Source organism: Lipotes vexillifer, unplaced genomic scaffold (assembly GCF_000442215.2).
Source record: "Lipotes vexillifer unplaced genomic scaffold, Lipotes_vexillifer_v1.1 scaffold684, whole genome shotgun sequence".
In the NCBI taxonomy this organism is placed as follows: Eukaryota; Metazoa; Chordata; class Mammalia; order Artiodactyla; family Lipotidae; genus Lipotes; species Lipotes vexillifer.
This window is the reverse complement of record NW_006797362.1, coordinates 413,710-434,244: the sequence shown is the minus strand read 5'-3', so window position 1 is coordinate 434,244 and position 20,535 is coordinate 413,710. Positions and strand designations below refer to the sequence as shown.

Here is a 20,535-nt window from a genome sequence, read left to right as displayed (position 1 = left end):
ACCCGCGGCGGAGGTGGCCAGGCCGCCCCAGGGGGTGAGCGCGAAGGCGGGGGCTCCGGCCCGCCGCGCCCCCATGCTGCGGTGAGCACTACGCGCTCCGCGCACTTGTAGCCGCGCTGAGCCAGCCCCAGCCCCAGCCCTAGCGATCCGACTCTCCCCGCCCCGCCAGCCCGGCCCCTACCTGCGGCCGCCGTCGGGGGAGGGGGGTCCCCCCAGCTTTGCGGAGCCGCATGAACAATAGGCGGCGGCGGCTCCTGCGGGCGGCAGCAGCCCCGCACCCTATGGATCGGCCGCTCCATGGAGCCCTCCAGAGCGCTTCTCGGCTGCCTGGCGAGCGCTGCCGCTGCAGCCCCGCCGGGGGAGGATGGAGCGGGGACCGGGGCCGAGGAGGAGGAGGAAGAGGAGGAGGAGGCGGCGGCGGCAGTCCCCAGGGAGCTGGGCTCCGACGCGCCGCTGCCCTACTGGACGGCCGTGTTCGAGTACGAGGCGGCGGGCGAGGACGAGCTGACCCTGCGGCTGGGCGACGTGGTGGAGGTGCTGTCCAAGGACTCGCAGGTGTCCGGCGACGAGGGCTGGTGGACCGGGCAGCTGAACCAGCGGGTGGGCATCTTCCCCAGCAACTACGTGACCCCGCGCAGCGCCTTCTCCAGCCGCTGCCAGCCCGGAGGCGAAGACCCCAGTTGCTACCCGCCCATTCAGTGTAAGGCGAAGGCGGGGCCCGGGAGCCCGGCGGGGAGCAGGGTGGGGGGTATGATGGAGGCCTTGGGGTGGTCGCAGGGGGAGGGGAGCCCTCCTCGAGGGTTAAGCTTGGGTGGGCAATGATTGACCTGGGGGTGGGTGTGTGTGCGCGCGCTCGGGCTGCAGGGGCTTTGGCAGGTGCAATCAGTAAGATAGACATGCCGCAGGCCTCGCCTGGAGCCTCGGGCGCTTGGGCTTCTTCACCTTCACGCGACCGCCTCGGCAGCAGCTCCTGATCCCACATCTTGAAGCCCCAGCAGGAGAATCTTCCTGTCTCCAACCTCCCCGCCCCCCGAGTCTGGAAGGATTTTAGGCAAGCTGGTGGTTTCTGTCATAACATTAGTCCCCAAATCAGGGACCTTCCCGACCTCTTCTACCGCCTGTCCCCGCCCCTGAAAGGCATTTGCTTTAAAGGAGACGGGGGTGTCTCCCGCAGGGCTGGGCTGGCTCACTAGTCCCGGAAGCCTATGTGAACTCAAGGCTGAAGTATCTTTGAAATACTGTGTTGATTTCTTGGATCCTAATCTTGTATTTCAAAAGTGGTCCCTTGAGGAGTCTCACCAAATAATGTGCTATAAGAAGGGTGTGTGTGTGTGTGTGTGTGTGTGTGTGTGTGTGTGTGTGTGTGTGTAGGGGCAGGTGATGAGTGCAGAAATGATCAGCAAGGGAAAAGTATGTCATTCCCCCATGAGAGATCAGGAGCACAAGGTTTAGTGGCTAAATCCCAGGGCCTTGACACCCAGACAATATATCTTCTCCTTTCTTCTCACCCTAGATCCTTGCCTATATTTGGTATTTGCCAAATCTCAGGGGGACCATGCCCAGGGGTCCCTCCCAGGGCCTTTCTTCTAGGGTCCTGGTTTTCACCAGTTTCCCAGGAGCTCCCCTTTTCCACACCCTGAAATGAAATTTTCTTTGTTTTTTCAAAGGAGTTAAATTGCCGTTAGAAACCTTTAATCAGTGATGCTAGGTGGTTTTAGAAGAAAGATGTAAATATCTTCCGGTGCAGTTTACAGTATTTTGTATTTGAGGGTTTCCGTAATTTCTTTCCTGTTAAAAAAGTATTGTAATTCACTTATATCATTATTTATTCCATATTTTGTATACTTTGTCTCTTAGCTGATTTAAAAAAATCATTACCAAGGGCTAACTTTAAACATTTAATTTAAAAATTTTATTTGTCACAGTTATTTTTCTGGTCCTGTAACTTATTTTCACCTGAACAATTATATTATATCTTAGATGTTTATTAAATACCATTTATTAATATCAAAATCATAACCTCTTGTTTTTCTGCTGTCCTTTTTTTATTGGTGTTTTGACTGTCAAATTGATGTTCAAATGTTTAATTTCCTTTGTTTCTCTCTCCCTCGTATTCAGTTTAAAACTTCCTCCTTCTACAGTTAATCTTTATAATACCTGCAGGTGACAAATTACTTTAAATTGTTTCTAGGTGTTACACCTTTTTGGCGTTAGTGCTGGAAAGATCAAGGCTAAGGGTCCTAGCAGATAATGTCTCAAATAGTGTTGAAGGTGAACTTGGTCACATACCGGAAGAGATGTTGGCCTGGCATGTTAGAAAACAGTGTAGTTTTAAACGTGTCAGATTTTGAGGGTCTTTGTGGGTGGGGTTTGGTGATTTTTTTTTTTTTTTTTTCAGAGACAGCTAATATCAGAGTAGAAGAGCTCTGTGAGGTTCACGAACAGGAGCTGAGTTTCTTTAATATCTTGTGCTCGCTGCTGTGAGAGCAGTCAGGAGCGAATGTGACTTAGGTGGGAAGAACCCATGCATAGAAAGCCAGGCAGGTCGACACTGTGCCACTTTAGAAGCTTCTTCTCCATTGGGTGCCCAGGACTTCACCTGGGGCTGTAACAAAAGTTACCTTGGAGAGAGTAGATTCTGATATCTAAAACTCAGATGATGAGAAAGTAGGAAGTACCTTGTACTTATTGAAAGAATTGACTTGAACAACAGCATTTGAAGGTCTTGGTAAGTTATTTTATTTAGCCACACTAAATTCTGATCTTGACTGGAATTAATTTTTGATAATTCAGAAAATTTAATTCTAGTCAAAAACCAATTAGAGTGCCTAGTGAAAGAGAGATACTGTGTTAAATACCAGGGGATAAAGAAATGAGAAGATGAGGGGGTACTTAGAAGTCACACGTGAGGGAAATTGGTGATGTCAATATATAATTTCAGTGCAGTGCTTTGCTCAAGGAAGTTGGTGATCTGATAAAGGGCCTCTGGTCTGTATGCTGTGTCCACTGGTTCATTTAGTGTCACTCAGAAAATAAAGGTGATTGTTGACCTGGTCTCCAAAGACTTAGAATGAAATTGAGCCTCTGACAACTTTTCCCCAGTTACTTTTTTCAACTTCCTCTCTGGGACATGAATTTTGATATTAGATTGTGAATAGAAGACACAAAGTGAGGTAATAATGTTCAGTTTTACTTTCAAATACTGCTTTTCAAAGTGAAACTTCTGTTTCAAACTTTAATCAAAATGGAAGGGGGGAAATTACTAAATCTTGTGACAAAGAAAGCATATAAGAGTGATATTATAAATCATCTAACGTTTATAGAGTGCTTCTATCCTCTCCAATGTAGGTATTAGAGTTTAGCTCTCCACGGGGCTGACAAATATAAATAACCCAGGAGCTTGCTCATCTTCTTTATTTTAGTGAAAGATGGAAAGTGTAAAGTTCCAAATGTATCATCTTCAGAGATATGTAACCCTAGGTATTAAAAAAAAGCTTCTCTTACAGCAGAGTTCTGTCTGTTTTCAAGCAGGGCATAAATTAAGGATATTACTAATTTACATTTCTTTTTCTTGCCTTCACTAGCAATATAAGGATGTATTTTCAGACGTACTTAAGATTTTTAAATGAGTGAGGTACGTACCATTCACTTGCCCCAAACTCACCAGAATGTGCCTGTATATTTAGTTTCCAAGGATATAATTGAGAGGGAATAACATCTTGACTCCAAGACTGAAAGAGAGAAGGTTTTGTTCCTGATATTCCTGGAAATATTCTTCCACAGAAACTGAAAAATGTGCTGTATGAGAGTTGACCTGATTCCTACTTACAACCAGGTCTTGACTGGGGCAGGGAAAGGGGGGAGAGTCCCACATCCTCACGGCTGCAGTGAAGGTCTAGTTTCTATCCAAAGGGGCTTCTTAGCAGGGAAGGGAAAAGAAAGGACCCTCCCCACATCCCCCACTGTTTTGTCTTCTGTCTTCTTGTAAGCTCTGTTCTATACTTCTCCTGAAGACTGGTCATAATATTTCCTCGACGAAATAGCAAGAACCTGAGAGTTTATGTTCTACCCAGAGAGAGATCGTTGCTTCTTCGCCTTCCCCACAGAGGTTTTCTACCTTCTGTGAAATACCATTGGAGGAGCTGTCCTTTCAGCACCCTGGTTCAGAATCACATCTTTTAAATCCTCCTATGTTTAAATAAATATCTAACACCTCCTGTGTGTTCACAGCTGTGCTTCAGACCAGAGGAAAGAAGAGGGTGGGTACAAGAGAAAATACAACAGTTAATTCCCTTAAGGAGAATTCAGATATTCAGTTGAGGAAATAAGGTATGTAAATACACATTTATTAAAAAGGCACATATCTTTTCATCAGTGAAAAACCTGGCAGAAAAAACGAGTGTTTCTTCCGTCTCTGACCATGGGGACTCCTAGGATAACTTACAGTTTTCTCCAAGAGGGTTTCTGATCTCTCTTTGACATTGGCATGTTTTTCTCATTCATATAGATGAGATAAGGCAAGAATTAGTAATCAGTCAGGATTCATTTTAGGACCCAGAAACACTCAAGCTATTTTAAGCAGAAAATGATTTAGCATAAGAAATCAGTTGCTTATAGATTTTTTTGGAAGGCTGGGGAGAAGGGGCTCTCAGCTGGACCTAGAGGACCAACTCCCAGAACATTGCAGACCTGGCCCACCAGGCAAGCTGCTGCTTCTCTAACTGAGAAGGTACAGAATCAGGAGTTGCCACTGAAGCTGTTGACTTCTCAAACACCCTGTCGTAGTTGCTGTCCGACTGCTTGGCCTTGCAACACTCCTTTCCACATCCACAGAGCTAATTGGACATTGACATTGCTATTGCGGGAAAAACCCCACTTCTCCACAGCCATGCTTGCCAGAGGAAGCAGCAAGGAGATGGTCTCCATCTCACTTCTGCCTTCTGAATCTTGTGCATCTCATTGGCTAACCAGCACTCTGTCAAGGAGTCTGGAAAATATAGTGTTTTCGCTTTCTGACCTCTGTAGTACTGAAAGGTGTGCTGGAGGATTGTAGAATGGATGCTGATTGCTAGTCTGCAGGACGTGCCACACCATTTATTCTTCAAAAAGAGTGCTAGACGAGGTGATAATCTTTTGTATACCTAAAGGCAGTCCAACTAAGTTTTCCTAAGAGTTTCCTTTTGCAGACTGCTGGGTGCATTACAAAATACAAATGAATATTAGCCCTAGATAGGGTAGAAGTGCTATAACTAAGCAAAAACAGAGTTTTGAGCCCCACCAGCATCTGAATGGAGAATGAAGGCTTCATGGAGCTGGCTGAGAATGGAAGAGAACAGTCAGCGGTGGGCAGTTCCTCTTTTGGTCTTGCCAAGAGTTCAGAAATATATCTTTGTGTTCTTAGTTTTTTAGCAAAGTGTGACTATTCTTTGTATTTGTTTCAGGAGGTCCAATTCAATTTCTTCCCCCCAGATCTGAGTTTGGTTTATTTCATACTGAGATAGATTTTTTCCCCTTATTTTACTTCCCTATTGGTCACCAGCTGAATATTTGGCACGATAAGGACAGTGGTGAGTAAGGCAGACAGGATCCACCCTTGTGCATATCGCAGTCTAACAGGACGATAGGCGATGAACAAGTAATTATAATCTTGTTGAGTCTTGCCAAATAGAGACTGCTGTGGAAGTGCTTGACTCGGACCTGACCTCGTTTGGTCGGGGGGGGCGGTGGTTAGGAAAAAGTTCCTCTATTAGATTGATGGTTAAGCTGAGACCTGAGGGATGCCTATGAGTCAGCTAGGTAAAGACAAAGAAAGAGACTTAGAAGACAGAGAATAGGGTTTTGATGAGAGAAACATGAAATAGCACTTTGCTTGTATAGCAGCACCATATCTAGCCCAAGATTTATAATCACTGGTGGTTATTATTAACTATCCATGGAAGCCTTTCTAAGCAGAGCTAAAGATAGAATCGTAGTACTGTAGATTCAAACTCTGGATTTGGGATGGGGAATGAGTGGTTGGGTGTGATACTGGAAATCTCAGGGGTGGACCTGTGGCCCAGGTGACTGCTGGGGTAAGATGTTGCCTAGGAGACTCCTTACTCAAGCATCTTGGTCACCAGGTCTTGGTAGAACCAAGTTTTGAAGATCTCCCAATTTCCTCCTTACTTTTTCCTCCTGTCATCATGGCTGCTGAGGTTCAGACCCTTGTGCTTGTGCTCCTGGGTTACTGCAGTGGCCTCCATTTGCTATTATATTCCACATGGCTGCCAGAGTTGGTTTCCTTTCTAAGTCACAAGACTGACAACACTCTCCTTCTTAAAGATACATGACTCCTACCGTTTACAGTGTGAAGTTTAAGCCCCTCAGAATGGCTTTAACAACGTTTCATGACCTGGCTGACCCTAGCAAGGCTTTGAGCCTCATCTACCCTAATACTTATAATCCAGCTGCCCTGGACTCCCTGAAGTTCCTGATAGGCCATATACTCATGGCCTATGTTCTTTTTTTCTTTTTTCTTTTTATTGAAGTATAGTTGATTTACAATGTTGTGTTTAATGTCTGCTGTACAACACAGTGACTCAGTTATACATATATATATTCTTTTTCATATTCTTTTCCATTATGGTTTATCACAGGATATTGAATATAGTTCCCTGTGCTATACAGTAGGACCTTGTTGTTTACACATCCTACATTTAACAGTTTGAATCTGCTAATCCCAAACTCCCAATCCTTCCCTCCCCACCCTCTGCTTGGCAACCACAAGTCTGTTCTCTGTATCTGTGAGTGTTTTTGTTTCATAGATAAGTTCATTTCTGTTGTATTTTAGATTTCACATGTAAGTGACATCATATGGTATTTGTCTTTCTCTGTCTGACTTACTTCACATACGGTGGTAATCTCTAGGCCCATCCATGTTGCTATAAATGGCATTATTTCATTTTTTATGGCTGAGTAGTATTCCATTATATATATATATATATCACACCTTTTTTTTTCAACTAAATGCTATTTTTTTTAAAAATTTTTTTGGAGTATAGTTGAGTTACAATGTTGTGTTTGTTTCTGCTGTGCAGCAGAGTGAATCAGTTACACGTATACATATATCCACTCTTTTTTAGATTCTTTTCCCATGTAGGTCATTACAGAGTATTGAGAAGAGTTCCCTGTGCTATACAGTAGGTCCTAATTAGTTATCTATTTTATATATAGTAGTGTGTATATGTATCACATCTTCTTTCTGCATTCATCTGTCGATGGACATTTAGGTTGTTTCCATGTCTTGGCTGTTGTGAATGTTCTCCATGCCCCACGGTTCTTGCTCATGACCTTCCCTCTACCTGGATTGCCCTTCTCTACCCTGATCTTCATTTGCCTGATGAGATCCCTCCCACTCATTCTTTAGGGCCCATTTCAAATGTTTCCTTCCTTGAGAATCCCTTCCCCACTCGCCCTTAATCCCTGTCCTGCGGTGGGAATTAGTGATTTTCCTCATCTTTGGATCACACTGCTACTAAAGTGGTTTGGTTGTTGTGTGTCTGCCGTGGCACTGGATTTTATGCTTCTCACTACGTAGTATGTACACAGTAAAATGTGAATAAGTCTCATAAAAATGATCTCCCCCAATTTTCCTTTTAGTTAGAATGGTTGATCTCGGTAAAAGATTCTGCGTGAATTCCCAAGTGGAAGTTATTTCATGAATATGTATTGAATGCCTACTCTGTGCTAGTCACTAACAGAAAAAAAGTTAATCACATTTCCTGTCTTTAGGGAGTTTATAGTGAGAAGACAGAAAATCTAAGTGCGCAGACAACTTGCCGTGTTTACCCACCCAGGTAAATGGGTGATAAAATGGTGTTCTTCACATTTTTTTGACTTGCTTCTTTTTTTCTTTTCTTTCTCAGTGTTAGAGATTGATTTTGCGGAGCTAACCCTGGAAGAGATCATTGGCATCGGGGGCTTTGGGAAGGTCTACCGTGCTTTCTGGATAGGGGATGAGGTCGCCGTGAAAGCAGCTCGCCACGACCCGGACGAGGACATCAGCCAGACCATAGAGAATGTTCGCCAGGAGGCCAAGCTCTTTGCCATGCTGAAGCATCCCAACATCATTGCCCTTAGGGGGGTGTGTCTGAAGGAACCCAACCTCTGCTTGGTCATGGAGTTTGCTCGTGGAGGGCCTTTGAATAGAGTGTTATCTGGGAAGAGGATTCCCCCAGACATCCTGGTGAACTGGGCCGTGCAGATTGCCAGAGGGATGAACTACTTACATGATGAGGCAATTGTCCCCATCATCCACCGCGACCTTAAATCCAGCAACAGTGAGTACGGAGAGATGAGGCTGGAGGGCTTACAAGCACTTTCAGACTCAGTCCATGGCTTCGGTTGGAGTGGATTCCTCAGGAATCTTAGTGGGCAGTGAAACGCTCTGCTTAAAACCAGTCCATCCTTGACTTGAGATGTAGGGGGTGGGATGAATGCCAGGAAAAGTTGGTTTAGGAGGGGAAGAATGAGGCACCGGAGGGGTTTGGGGTAATTCTGGGCTTTTATTTGCAGGCGTGGTTGGCAGTATGTAATTCTGATGTACTGTGCAAACAAAACATGTAGATTTATTTTCCCACTTGAGGAAGGGGTGCCTGTGATCACAAAAGGGGTTTCCCTCTTCGGTGGAACAACAGGTAAAGCAAACCAATACCGCCTGTTTGCATTTCTACCTAACTCCCCAACCTGAGGTCCCCACCAGAGAAGGGGTGTAAGGCAGAAGAGGCATGTTGTTCAAGCTGTGAGGCCCGTTCAGGTGGCCATTTCAACTTGGAGAGCACGACCTGGCTGGTAGAACTACAGCCCTCCTGGTAGCCTTGGGGTGGTATTAATTAATTGTCATAACTACCCAGTGTTTAATAGCAGGGAACTGAGAGGTAACTTTATTAAACATCTAGGACCCATAAATTGGATTGTAAAGCAAGTGTTCCACATAATTAAATGGTGAGTTGGTAGAAACTTCAGTCTCTTTCCTTGGCTGAATCAGCAGGCGCTGGGAGTATGCTTCTTTTGTGTGGTAATTTAGACTTTCCCTTGCCTAAACTGCATGGTAGAGAGGATACAGTTTGCTAAATGGCATATGCTTAAAATCACGTTGAGCATCCTGTCCAGAGAGGAGGGCGTTAGGACTTTGGGGCCCCAGGAACTTCACTGTCTGCATCCTTCAGCTTTGAGCCCAGAAATCCTTCAGGCTTTGTTCTGTCCTGAGCTGTTCCAGATGTGGCTTATTTTTCTGTTGATGCTATTGTGAATCTGTTGACTCTAAAGAATACGTTTTAAATTACATAGGTAGTAAGTGTTTTTGTTGTACAAAAATTAGAAAGTGTGGATAAACAAAAAGAAGAGGAAGATCACCCGTAATGTTTTCCTCCCAGTGGTATAAGCATTACATTTGGCATATTTTTCCAGACATTTAAAAAGCATATGTGGGGACTTCCCTGGTGGTCTAGTTGTTAGGACTGCATGCTTCCTTCCACTGCAGAGGGCACGGGTTCGAGCCCTGGTCAGGGAACTAAGGTACCACTGCCTTGTGGGAGGGCACGGGTTCGAGCCCTGGTCAGGGAACTAAGGTACCACATGCCTTGTGGTGCGGCCAGAAGATAAAAAAAAAAAAAAAAAATAGAAAGCATATATGGCCTATATATACACAAGTATACTTTCTGGTTTACTTTAAAATAGCATTTGTTACCCTTACCTCTTCTGCCTGCACCATCTTCCCCCTTAATAAAAGCAAAATTCATCCTTGTGAGAGTATGGAGCATTAGATACGTATTTTAGACGTAATGCATGTGAAGGATTTAAGTTGCATAAAATAAAATCTGGTCTCTCTTTTCCTTCTGCCATATTCTGTCTCTTTACTGTATGATTATTCTCCTCCCTCCTGCAAAATTCTGTTCCATAAATGTGTTAAATAAGTTAAAATTTTCGGTGACCCCCTTTTCAAAATAATTTCTACCTAGAGATTGCTTTGGATGATGGGGTAAGCGTAAGCAGATGTGTTGGTAGAAAATGTGATATAGAAGCTGAATTTTAAAATGTTTTCTTAACATCCTTATCTGGGAGATAAGGCTAAGTGCACTAACCTTATGTAATTGAGCCCATTTAAAAACTTGGGCTAGGATGATTGTAAAAGTTAATAATCTCCCCTGCAAAGTTTTAAATCTGGTTGTAATTTCAAGATGTAAGTACAAGGTTTTACCTCTTGTGACTTGTGTTTAGACGTCTAGGCTCTTGTGAAGAAGGAAAAGCTAACTTGCCAAGGTTATGCTGTTTGCAGGAGACGACAAGGGACCTGAATGTCATTCTGTCACCCTGGAGGCAAAGCCCTGGTCCTTCTTTGTCCTTACGTGGGTTTTAGGATTGCTGAGGGGGACCTTCAGGTACAGTGTATGGTGGCAGGAGTTGGACTTACACATAGGGCAGTATTTTAAAGGACCTCATCAAGACAGTTGAGGCCCTGAAATGTCCATAGCGCCCTGGGCTGCATGGGTGGTGCTGATGTTAATGCCTGCTATAAATCTCTCATGTGAGTTGGGGTGGCTCCTTGACATTTGTCTGTGGGCGGGTGTTTGCCTGGGATTGAATTTATCCAACATGAGCCCTGACGACACCACTGCTCTTACTCCGTGTGTGTGCATGACTTGAAAATCATTTTAGAAATGTTATGCCGCTTGTTTGCCTCCAGTTTGAGTGTCATAACTTCTCTGTGTTTTGCAGACCTGGGGATACTGGCCAGGTTCTCTTGGTTTTTATTAGGGGCTCCAGAGAGTTGGATTTTGATCACAGTCATGTGAGGGCCGAATTCTATGAATTATATGTGTTAGTTGACTTTGAACCACTAGAGAAAAGAGTAAAGTATATAGGGAGGCTGTCTTTGTGGAAAAAGAAAGTAGTTGGTGATAAACATCTAGCTGTTACAAAAGGTTCAGTAAAAAAGTGATTTATTAAAATGCTTCATTATCCTGATGACCCACTTAAAAAAGTCATGTGCTGTTTGTCAGATGTGTACAGCATATAATATCCTATGTTCATATATCATCTGTAGTAAGTTCAGGTTTGACGCACATAACCTAAAAAAACAAAGCAAAATAACAGTGGCTAAAACAAGGTATCCATTCATTTGTCTTTGAAAAGAAGGCCGGGACGGGGTTTTAGAGCATCTCCACATGTCATCAGGGACCCAGGCTCCTGTTTTTCTCTCCATCATCCCAGTACATGGTTTGCATCTTGGGGCTGTCGTGTGATCCAAGATGGCTGGTGAAATGCTAGTTATTTGGTCCAAGTCACAAGCCTGAAGGAGCAGGAAGAGCAGAAGCACAGAAGAAGCTGCTCCTGTGGCTGAGTCGACTCCCATTAACTTCCCAGAAGTCCAGCACAACACATCTGCATGTATTCAGTGGCCAGAATGGAGTGCCACAGCCATGGCTAGCGCAGGGGCTGCTGGGAGATGGAGGATTTTATTCTGGGTGGTGTAGAGCCTAGCTAGTAATCAGGGTCTGTTACCAAGGAAGAGAGAGAACATGGCTGGTGGGGAAGCAGCTGGCAGTCTTACCACGGAATCTGGGGACATGCATTGGGAGGATGTGTTATCCTAGATATTGAGCATCTTAGAGCCAAACGAGCAGGGTTAGCCAGGCCCTGGGACGTGTGGCTCAGACCCCTGATTTAACTGATGGTTTCTACTACTTTATTACAGTGCATCATTAACTTAAACATCTCTTCATGAAACTACTCACTAAAGCCCTGGCTATAAAAGTGGATTTATGTGTCTCTGCTCCTCACATTGGGGAAAACCAGCTACTTGATTGTTAGCAAAGGTGTTAGTGAAAGATGGTCTTTTAGTGGAAAGATTGTCCTTTTGGGGGTAGATAAGTGGATTTCAGGATTTTGGTTTAAGGGCATTTGGCAGAATAGCAGTTTAATAGGGGCCATTAAAAATAAAATTAGTATAAAATTGAGATATGTGAAAAAGCTTTGGAAAATGAAAAGCCTTACTCCAAGTGAAGGTAGTGTTATTACTTTTATTTTATTATTAAATAACTTCTTTCCTCCCCTTAGAAAGCACAGAAGAACACAGAGCTAAACACAATGTATGTTTTTCCATTTTTTTGGCATTTAAGCATATTTGTTTTCACCCCTAAATCTTACACAGGAGACCCTAATAAGTCCATTGCTTGTAGTATGCTTTCTCCCCTCCCCACTGCCCCCTGACTGCTTGGTGTATTGTGACCACTTTCTTATTAAATAAATGGTCTTCTACCACAAGATATTTAAAGGTTTTATATTATTTCACTATTTAGATACAGTATATTAACTAAACCAAACCCCTGTATAATCATCATCATCATCATAACCAAAGCCCTAAATAATAATAATAGTAATAATAGTAATAATAATAACAACCACCAAACCCCTATATAATAATAACAACAAGAAGCAACTAATGCTTATTGAGTGCTCTCTTTAGGTCAGGCACTGTCTTAAGCATTTTATGTGGCTTCTCATCTAATTCTCACAGCAGCCCTGCAGAGTAAAGACGGTGAATGTCTTTATTTTGCAAATGAGGAAGTGGAGGGTCAGAGTGGGCAGCCAGTTCTCTAGGCTGTCACTGCCAGTCCTAAGACCAGATGTTGGGCCCAGGTCTGACTCCTCATGGCTGCACTGCTGCCGGCACTCTGCAGTGGGGGCAGCCAGGGTGTTTCACTGCCCCCCTGTTTATTTTGTGTGACCCTGTAGTGCTTTAGTTTTATATAATTAGGAATAATATTCCTCTGCGCACAGGGAGCATCCACATTTCATTGACGTGTGATGAACTCATTCTTAATTTCATAGCCGAAAGAGCAGAGGTATTTGGTTTGGGACTAGCCATCCCTGCCTTCCTCTTTTCAAATGTCCACGTAAACTTCTCATGGATCTTTGCTGCCTTATCGCCCTCTTCCTCTGAAGGCATTTCCCCCTTAAGCCAAGCCGGTTTCCTCCTTCCCCTGGAATATACTGGGTACGACTTGCCAACCACTGGGCCCTCATCACACTTACTGTTGCTATGGGAATAACCTTGCTTTCAGGAGTACCCTCTCCTCGTCTCTGCCTATCCAAACCCTACTCACTTTCCTGTGCTCAACTCAAATCTGGCCACTTCTCCTTCCCACTGGCCTGTCACTGGAGTCAATGCTAAGTAGTCATTTGGTGCTAAATCTAGATGACCTGATAGTATATAGAAGAATATTAGGGGGACAAGGGACCAGAGCCGCTAGTCCAGTGGATGCAAGCTCAGATGCCTTCCGTTCAGGGCCCACAGTCTGGGAAGCAGCTGGTGTAACGCTGTAGGGCGTGGAGGGCATGATGGTGAAGTGAGTGCAGGCTCTACCCAGCACAGGCCATTGAAGGACAGATCGAAACACCGTGCTGGCCTGCAGCCCGCTGCCCTGTCGCATCCCCTGGCCTCCTCTCTTTGTTGGCTCTGCTGTCAGGAGCATCTGCTACATCTCCCGATGGATTTTGTGTCTTTAGCTTCCAGGCACATGAATGAATGAATGAACGAGTGAAGAAAGTATCACTTGAATTGGTCTACTTGCAGGATCTCGAAGGGTAAAGATTCCCCTTGTCTTGTTGGAGGATGTCCCTCGTGCCTCACTCGCATGGAAGTTGCTCTTCATCCTCATAATCTCCAGGCCCTTGATCCTTCTAATGTCAACCTGTTTCAGGGGCCAAGTGTGGCATTTCTTACAGGGCATTCGTTTCCAACCTCTAACGCCCCTGCCCTCTTCTTTCCCCACACGCTTCCCGGATGCCAGGCCCGAATAACTCTCACTGGCCGATGTCTCCCCTGTGGCCAGGTGCAGGCTGCCAGGTGCTGCAGGAGCAGGCCACTCCCCCCGTCACCTGGGTCCACTGCCTGTCTGTCCCCTCCAGCCTCAGCTCTCCTTTTGTTCCCAGCTGTGAATTCCCTGCGGTTCTCCTCACCACATCCATTGCGGTTTTGTTGAATTGTTCAGTTGGCTGATCCTCTGGCAACTGGATGCCTGGGAGCACCCCCCTGCCACCCAGTTCTGTGCTCACATGTGCTTTGTGCCTTTCTCCAGCCTTCTCTCAAAGTTCCCAAGGTAAGGAAGCGGAAGACCTGCTTTCTTAAAGTGTGAGGAGGACAGAGCGTCCATCTCGCCCTTGGCGTCAGGCTGGCTATCACGTTCTAAGCCCTGGAGTGCCCCCTGACCGATTACTGGCCACAGCCCCTGACTGCGTGTCCTGTGCAGAATTTCTCCAGGCTGAGGGTTTGCCTGCTGTGAGGCTTGTGGAGCTCTGTGACCCACTGAATCCACGCCCTAGCGTCCTCTCTCCTGTACACTGAGGTGGAACCCATTCCTGCCTGAGGGATGCAGCCGCTAAGGCACAGGCATCCTGGCAAGGAGCCATATGGCAGAAAGGACTTACCTAGACAAGAATGAGGAGTAGCTGTTATCTTCCTGTAGGAGAATGAGATAAACTGTACGACATTCCCAGGATAGATCTAGCAGGCAGCAAAGTAGCAGCCAGAGCACCCAATTCCCAGTTCTTTTCGAGAGGTGCCTCATGAACACATCCCCAAATGAGTTACTTCCAACAGTACCTGGCTCAGGCACTGCCAAGTCTCTCTCCTCATTTCTGCTCTTTGTGGTTCTTTGCTACAAGTTCCCTTGCACAGAGAGTTGGAGGATGTCAGACATGTTTTGAGAGTTTTTCCTGGCAAAAGTGTACAAGCACTCACTCAATGAATTAGATTTCTCCTTTGGTTACAGGAGGCTATACCTAAGGTTGGCCAACAGGTACCAGGCATGTCCCAAAGTATTGTGTTCAGTTGATGGGTAGCATTTTCCATGAGTACAGAGACACGTTCTGCATGTCAAAATAAATACATAAGTGAATAAAGCTGAAATGAAGCAAATAACCAGTCAGGTGACTCAGCAGGAGAAGCTGGCGAGGCCAGGAGATCTGACCTGCAGGCTTCATTGCACCTCTCACTTCTTTAACTCTGCCTGGGAGCCTTGCTTTCCCCCTTTCGCTTGGCCGTGGCTGTCTCCTGTGCCGAGATGGTTCTCATTTGTGTGTCATTTTGAGCGCTTGGTGTTGGGACTATAACAGGAAGCAAGACCAGACACGGTCCCTGCCCTCGAGGAGTTCCCCGTGGGGTCACAGAGAAGGACCTAAAGTCAGCACACAAATGCCCAGTGCGAGCGTGGCTCTCCAGGAGGCGATGTGCCCAGGACAAACCCCCTGGATTCTCTTGCCTCAGCCCTTTCCCAAAGTTTGCGGGGCTGAGGGACCCCTTCTAAGGATTCGTGAGGGTAACTGCCCTCTTCATGGAACATTTGCCCTCATTCTCCCCAGCTGGCTTGGGGAAGCTGCCTACCTTTCCTTCCTCTGGTGACTCTGGGGACTTCTCTGCAGCTTACTCAGGGGCGGGGAGAAGCTTGGGGCCCTGGGCAGCATTTAGACACCTAGAAAGCCTGTGTTGCCGTTGGAGCAGAGGATTGTGTTGTGTGAAGGATCTTGGTAGGTATTTCCGGACTGTGATTGAGCCTTGAGCTTGGGAAAAACAGCCACAGTGAGGGGTTGGGTTCAGGGCAAGAAGGGCTTTGCAAGGTGTACGGGCTCTGATGTCCACATGATTCTTTAGTCTCTTCCCCGTTAACCTGTGTTTCCTCTGATTTGAGCCGCGACTGAAAGTCAGGTAAATTATTATGTCTTCCCTTCCCCACAGTCCTCCCCAAACAAATTTGGTAACAGCTAAGTAGCGATCTCCCCTTTTCGCAGGTGGCCTTTGGCACTGTCATCGTTCAGGGTCAAGATTTGTGCTTTGGGATCTCAAAGGAGACAAGAACCTGCCTGTGTCTCCTTTCATCCATGGCTTTTGGAAAATTTTCCATTCCTGACTTGGTGCTTTCCCTCATTGCCTGAGGTAGCTCAGGGTCACTTATGGGTGGGGAAACTGGGACACAGAGTGGTGACAGCGGTCTGGTTGAGGCAAGAGAAGAATGTAGTTTCTTCCTCAAATCACCCATCTCTCTACCTTGGAGTCCCTGTCAGGACCCCCATCAGCTTCCTGTTGAACCACACGTACTCCTCTTATTAAGCAAGGGTCTGTACAAAATGTGTGTAGGCTCATTTTGGGGGAAGAGGGTTACAGTTTTTATCAATCTAAGACTCAGAGAAGGTTATGAAGAAAGGAGAATTTTTTTTTTTTTTTTTTTTTGCGGTACGCGGGCCTCTCACTGCTGTGGCCTCTCCCGTTGCGGAGCACAGGCTCCGGACGCGCAGGCTCAGCGGCCATGGCTCACGGGCCCAGCTGCTCCGCGGCACGTGGGATCCTCCCAGACCGGGGCACGAACCCCTGTCCCCTGCATTGGCAGGCGGACTCTCAACCACTGCGCCACCAGGGATGCCCAGGAGAACTTTTTAATTGGGCATCTGGGTAAGAAGAGGATGGGGGCAGAGCACCGGCTAGGTGCTCCCAGGCACGTCTGGTGATCTCTCTGGGCCTCAGATTCCTCATCTATGAAATGAGAGGTTTGGACGAGACGGTCCCTGAAGTCCTTCCCTCCCAGGACTGACATGACGTGACCTGAAGTGTGAATGTGTGCATTTGGGAGTGCGTGATGACCACATGGTCTATCTGAGTCTGTGTGTCAGGCTACAGCGCACCCAGGCTCCCCACTTCCTGGCTTCACTGCAGGGGCCAAAGCTTCTGATGGGGAGTCTTTGCCAAGCGTTTCAGCAGGGAAGCAGCTGACAGGAGCCCACAGGTGCTCCCTTACCCCTTTGCTCCCCGGGGTGTGACAGATGGCCTTGCCGAGACAAGATACTCCGGTCACATGAATCATGACGGGGACTCACAATACACCAAGGGCAACCTTCATCCTGGAAGCAGGGCACAGTTAGTCAAATGCCACTTCTGTCCTTGGAGCTAAGCGAGGGGCATCCTGGTGTCTCAGAGCCCTGCTGCTGCTTTCCCACTCAGTTCTCTGAATCAACATAAGGCTTTTTCAGACGGTTTTAATCGTGTGCCTCTGTGCCCACTCGCCCACAGAATAGCGGGAGGCTGTGCCTGAGCAGTGCACTAGACGTGGCCGTGAGACACAGAAACGAGGCATTAAAGCTGTAGATCACGTGTCCCCTTCTCTTCTAACTTCCTTGGGATTTTTGCTCTCTGTGGGAAACTTGGAGGTTTTGATTTGAGAAGGAAGCATTTCCCCCTTAAGCTTGGCATCGGGAGCCACTGCGGTCTGATGGAAGGAACAGCGGCTTGGGAGTCAGAGACTGGGATTTAAACTACTTGAGTCCCTGACATGGGGCACACCTCTTGGAGCACCAGGATTCTCATCTGTAAAATGTGGAGAAGACAGAAGAGAGCAGTGCTGTTTTAAGATGGCATGAAATGATGTCTAGCAGGTATCACCCAGGAACCACATTCAGTGAAGGGGCCACCCCTTTTCCCCCCTTCTTTCTATCCCTTGTTATTTTAGGCGTACACAGGGTATAGTTGGGTTTCCCTTTTTAAAGTAGTATGGGGATTTTAGGCAGCCCTGAGCTGCCTTCTCCTGAGTCAGCCAGGGGTAGTTTTATGGATGGGCAGATTTATTTCAGTGGAAGCCACAGAAAGGCATCGATACCCTGCAGCTCCTTCCTACTGTGCGTGGGCCTCTTGTGGGAAAGGCCTGTGCCTCTTGCTCTCTCTGGACCCAGCCTTAACTCGCAGTGCTTGGCCCCCTGAGAAATGCTGCCTCCTCTTGTTATGGCCTTTGGCCTGATTGCATGGGACAGCTGGCCAGTTTTATGGCTCTGCTGGCCTCTCAGCTGATAATTAAAATGCTTTTGCCCCAGGAGGAAGGCAGTATTTTCCTGTCGCTCCCTTGTCTGCTGCCAGGGTCGAAGAGAATGCCCTTTTTCACATCCCCCTCCTGGGTTCCCCAAATCAACTTAGCATTCTTGTGGCACAGTCTCTTTTAAGACTCTGGAATATTCAGAGATTTTATTTTGAGCATTATTGTCTTTTTTTGGAAGGAGAATGGAGTGTGATTGCCTCTTTTCCTTCTCTGTATTGCGGCTTTATTTCCAAATCTGGGTGTGCCCAGCCCTTAAAAGGTTCTCAAGAAATGTTTGTGGTTTTGATCATCACAGATTCCAGCCCTGTGCCTTTTCCCATGCATGAACCCCCTTGCCTCCCAGTGTCCCCCAGAGCTCCAAACAATGCCAAAACTCCTCCTTTAGAGCCCACACTTGAGATGTAAACCCCGTCTTCTGCTGGAGATGAACCCACGTGAGCTCTGAGTGACACTGGGTTTGAGTCCTGGCTCTGTTGCTAGCTGGGACCTTCAGAAAAGGATGTACTTGCTTAGTTTCTGTAAAAGTAAAATGGGAATAATCATAATTCCACCTCTCTCATTTTACAGGGTAGAAGTAAGGATTAAATAGAATCACCTAGGTGCAGCTCTTAGCAGAGCCTGGCACATAGTAAGTTGTCCATATATCTAGCGATCAGTAGTATTGTAATTCCAGCAGCTATATTTATTCCCTCAGTATTTAGATCCACAATTTGTGATCTTGTACTTTTGAGTATAATTTGTCTTATACTTGCATTTTCCATATTTTAGTCATATTTTCTCCAATTGCACTATAGATTTTTTTTTTTCCAGTAAGCTTTTTTTTTTTGGCCACGCTGCGCGGCTTGTGGGATCTTAGTTCCTCGGTAGTGAAAGTGCAGAGTCCTGACCACTGGACTGCCAGGGAATTCCCCTGCACTATAGATTTTTACAATACAAAATGCATTGCATCACATGGTCAAAATAGTACAACTGAAATATAAAGAAAAGTCAGTCTCCTTCCTACCCTAAATTTAGTTTTCAGAAGCAAAGGAAATTAAGGGGTTTTTTGGTCTCCTTTAACAATTTTTTTTTTGTGAAGACAAGAATCCCAATAGAATTCTTTGTTTTGGTGTTTGTTTCTTTCTTAGTGTTTTAATTTTTTATTAAAGCATAACATTTACATATAGTAAAGTATACATATCTTAAGCCTTGAGCTTGAAGAATTTAATTTTTTTCCCTTTTAAAAAAAATTCTATTGAAGTATAGTTGATTTACAATGTCGTGGTTAGTTACAGGTGTACAGAATATACATATATATATTCTTTTGCAGATTCTTTTCCCTTATAGGTTATTACAAAATATTTAGTATAGTTCCCTGTGCTGTACGGTAGGTCCTTGTTGGTTATCTGTTTTTCTTTGTTTTTTTGTTTGCGGTACGCGGGCCTCTCACTGCTGTGGCCTCTCCCGTTGCGGAGCACAGGCTCCGGACGCGCAGGCTCAGTGGCCATGGCTCACGGGCCCAGCCGCTCCGCGGCACATGGGATCCTCCCGGACCGGGGCACGAAGCCGTGTCTCCTGCGTCGGCAGGTGGACTCTCGACCACTGCGCCACCGGGGAAGCCCCTATCTGTTTTATATATAGTAGTGCATATGTGTTAATCCCAACCTCCTAATTGACCCCTCCTCCCCCCACTAGGATTCTTGACAGCAGAGGTGTTGTTTTTCCTTCCACCTTTCCCTGCTCCCTACCTCCCCCACCCCTCGAATCCTGCCTAACACAGGACTTGCATATGGCGCTCCAGATGTTCGGCAGAAATTCCAGTTTTGCTGTGAAATCTTGCCTTTTCTGTCCCTAGTTCCTTTCTGGATGGACTCAAACTCCTTTACCGAGTGAGCTACCTTTGCTCTTGTCCAGCCCTTGCTTTTATCTATTCATTTCATAAACTTTTCAGGATCTTGGGACCCTAAGGAAGGGTTTCCTTGGACTTGCTGGGAAAGTCAGAAGCCTACTGTTTGCCTCTGGAATTGCCCACCTCTGAAGGCTGCGTCTGTCTACCCATCCCTGGGAGCACGGCTGTGGGTGAGGCAGGGGCGAGGCCTGTCGCCACACCAGTGGGGCTGCAGGGCCCTGGCAGTGATGGGTCTTGTAGCTCAGACCTCTCCCTGCAAATCCTTGGGACTTTTGCAGCCTGATTTGTCTGATAAGGCAGTGTAACAGGAAGAAGGATGATTGAGAAAAGACAAGAAGTTACCCCAGATTCCGCTGTGCGAATCTGGCTTTTTTAATGGTCATATATGATTTGCTCATTTGCTCAATATACCTCATCTTCTCCTGCCATTTTAGCCATAGTGCACATTGCTGTCTGGACACTTCCTATATGTTTTTGTTTCTGCATTCTGTAAACCTTCAGAACCCCAGAGGAAGGGGAAAGCGGCATGGCTGGGGAAAGTAGTGATAGTCTTCAGTTTCCAGTGATTCTAATTTTCTCTTGTGTTTACTGCTAAGGTTAGAGCTTAAAGGAGCCTTCGGTTGTGACCTGGAGAAATTGAGTGGCTTGCCTAAAGCCACGCTCTCGGGGTTGCTGAGTCTCGTGACGGTGTTCTTTCTCTCAGCCACCCCCAGACCCTGACAGTGGCCGGTTACTCTGCCTGGCTTTCCA

The 20,535-nt window shown here is 46.2% G+C and overlaps 1 protein-coding gene across 2 annotated transcripts in view; it reads left to right on the top strand.

Annotated features, from left to right (window-relative positions):
• Window positions 1-297: 297 nt before the first annotated feature.
• The window catches only part of MAP3K9 (mitogen-activated protein kinase kinase kinase 9), a 71,986-nt gene continuing 51,748 nt past the window's right edge, over window positions 298-20,535 (top strand). For both annotated transcript variants that reach the window (XM_007469294.1, XM_007469293.1), the window contains exons 1-2: window positions 298-700; window positions 7,905-8,318. In XM_007469294.1, the coding sequence (XP_007469356.1) occupies window positions 298-700; window positions 7,905-8,318 (817 nt within the window). The remainder of the gene's footprint in view (window positions 701-7,904; window positions 8,319-20,535) is intronic.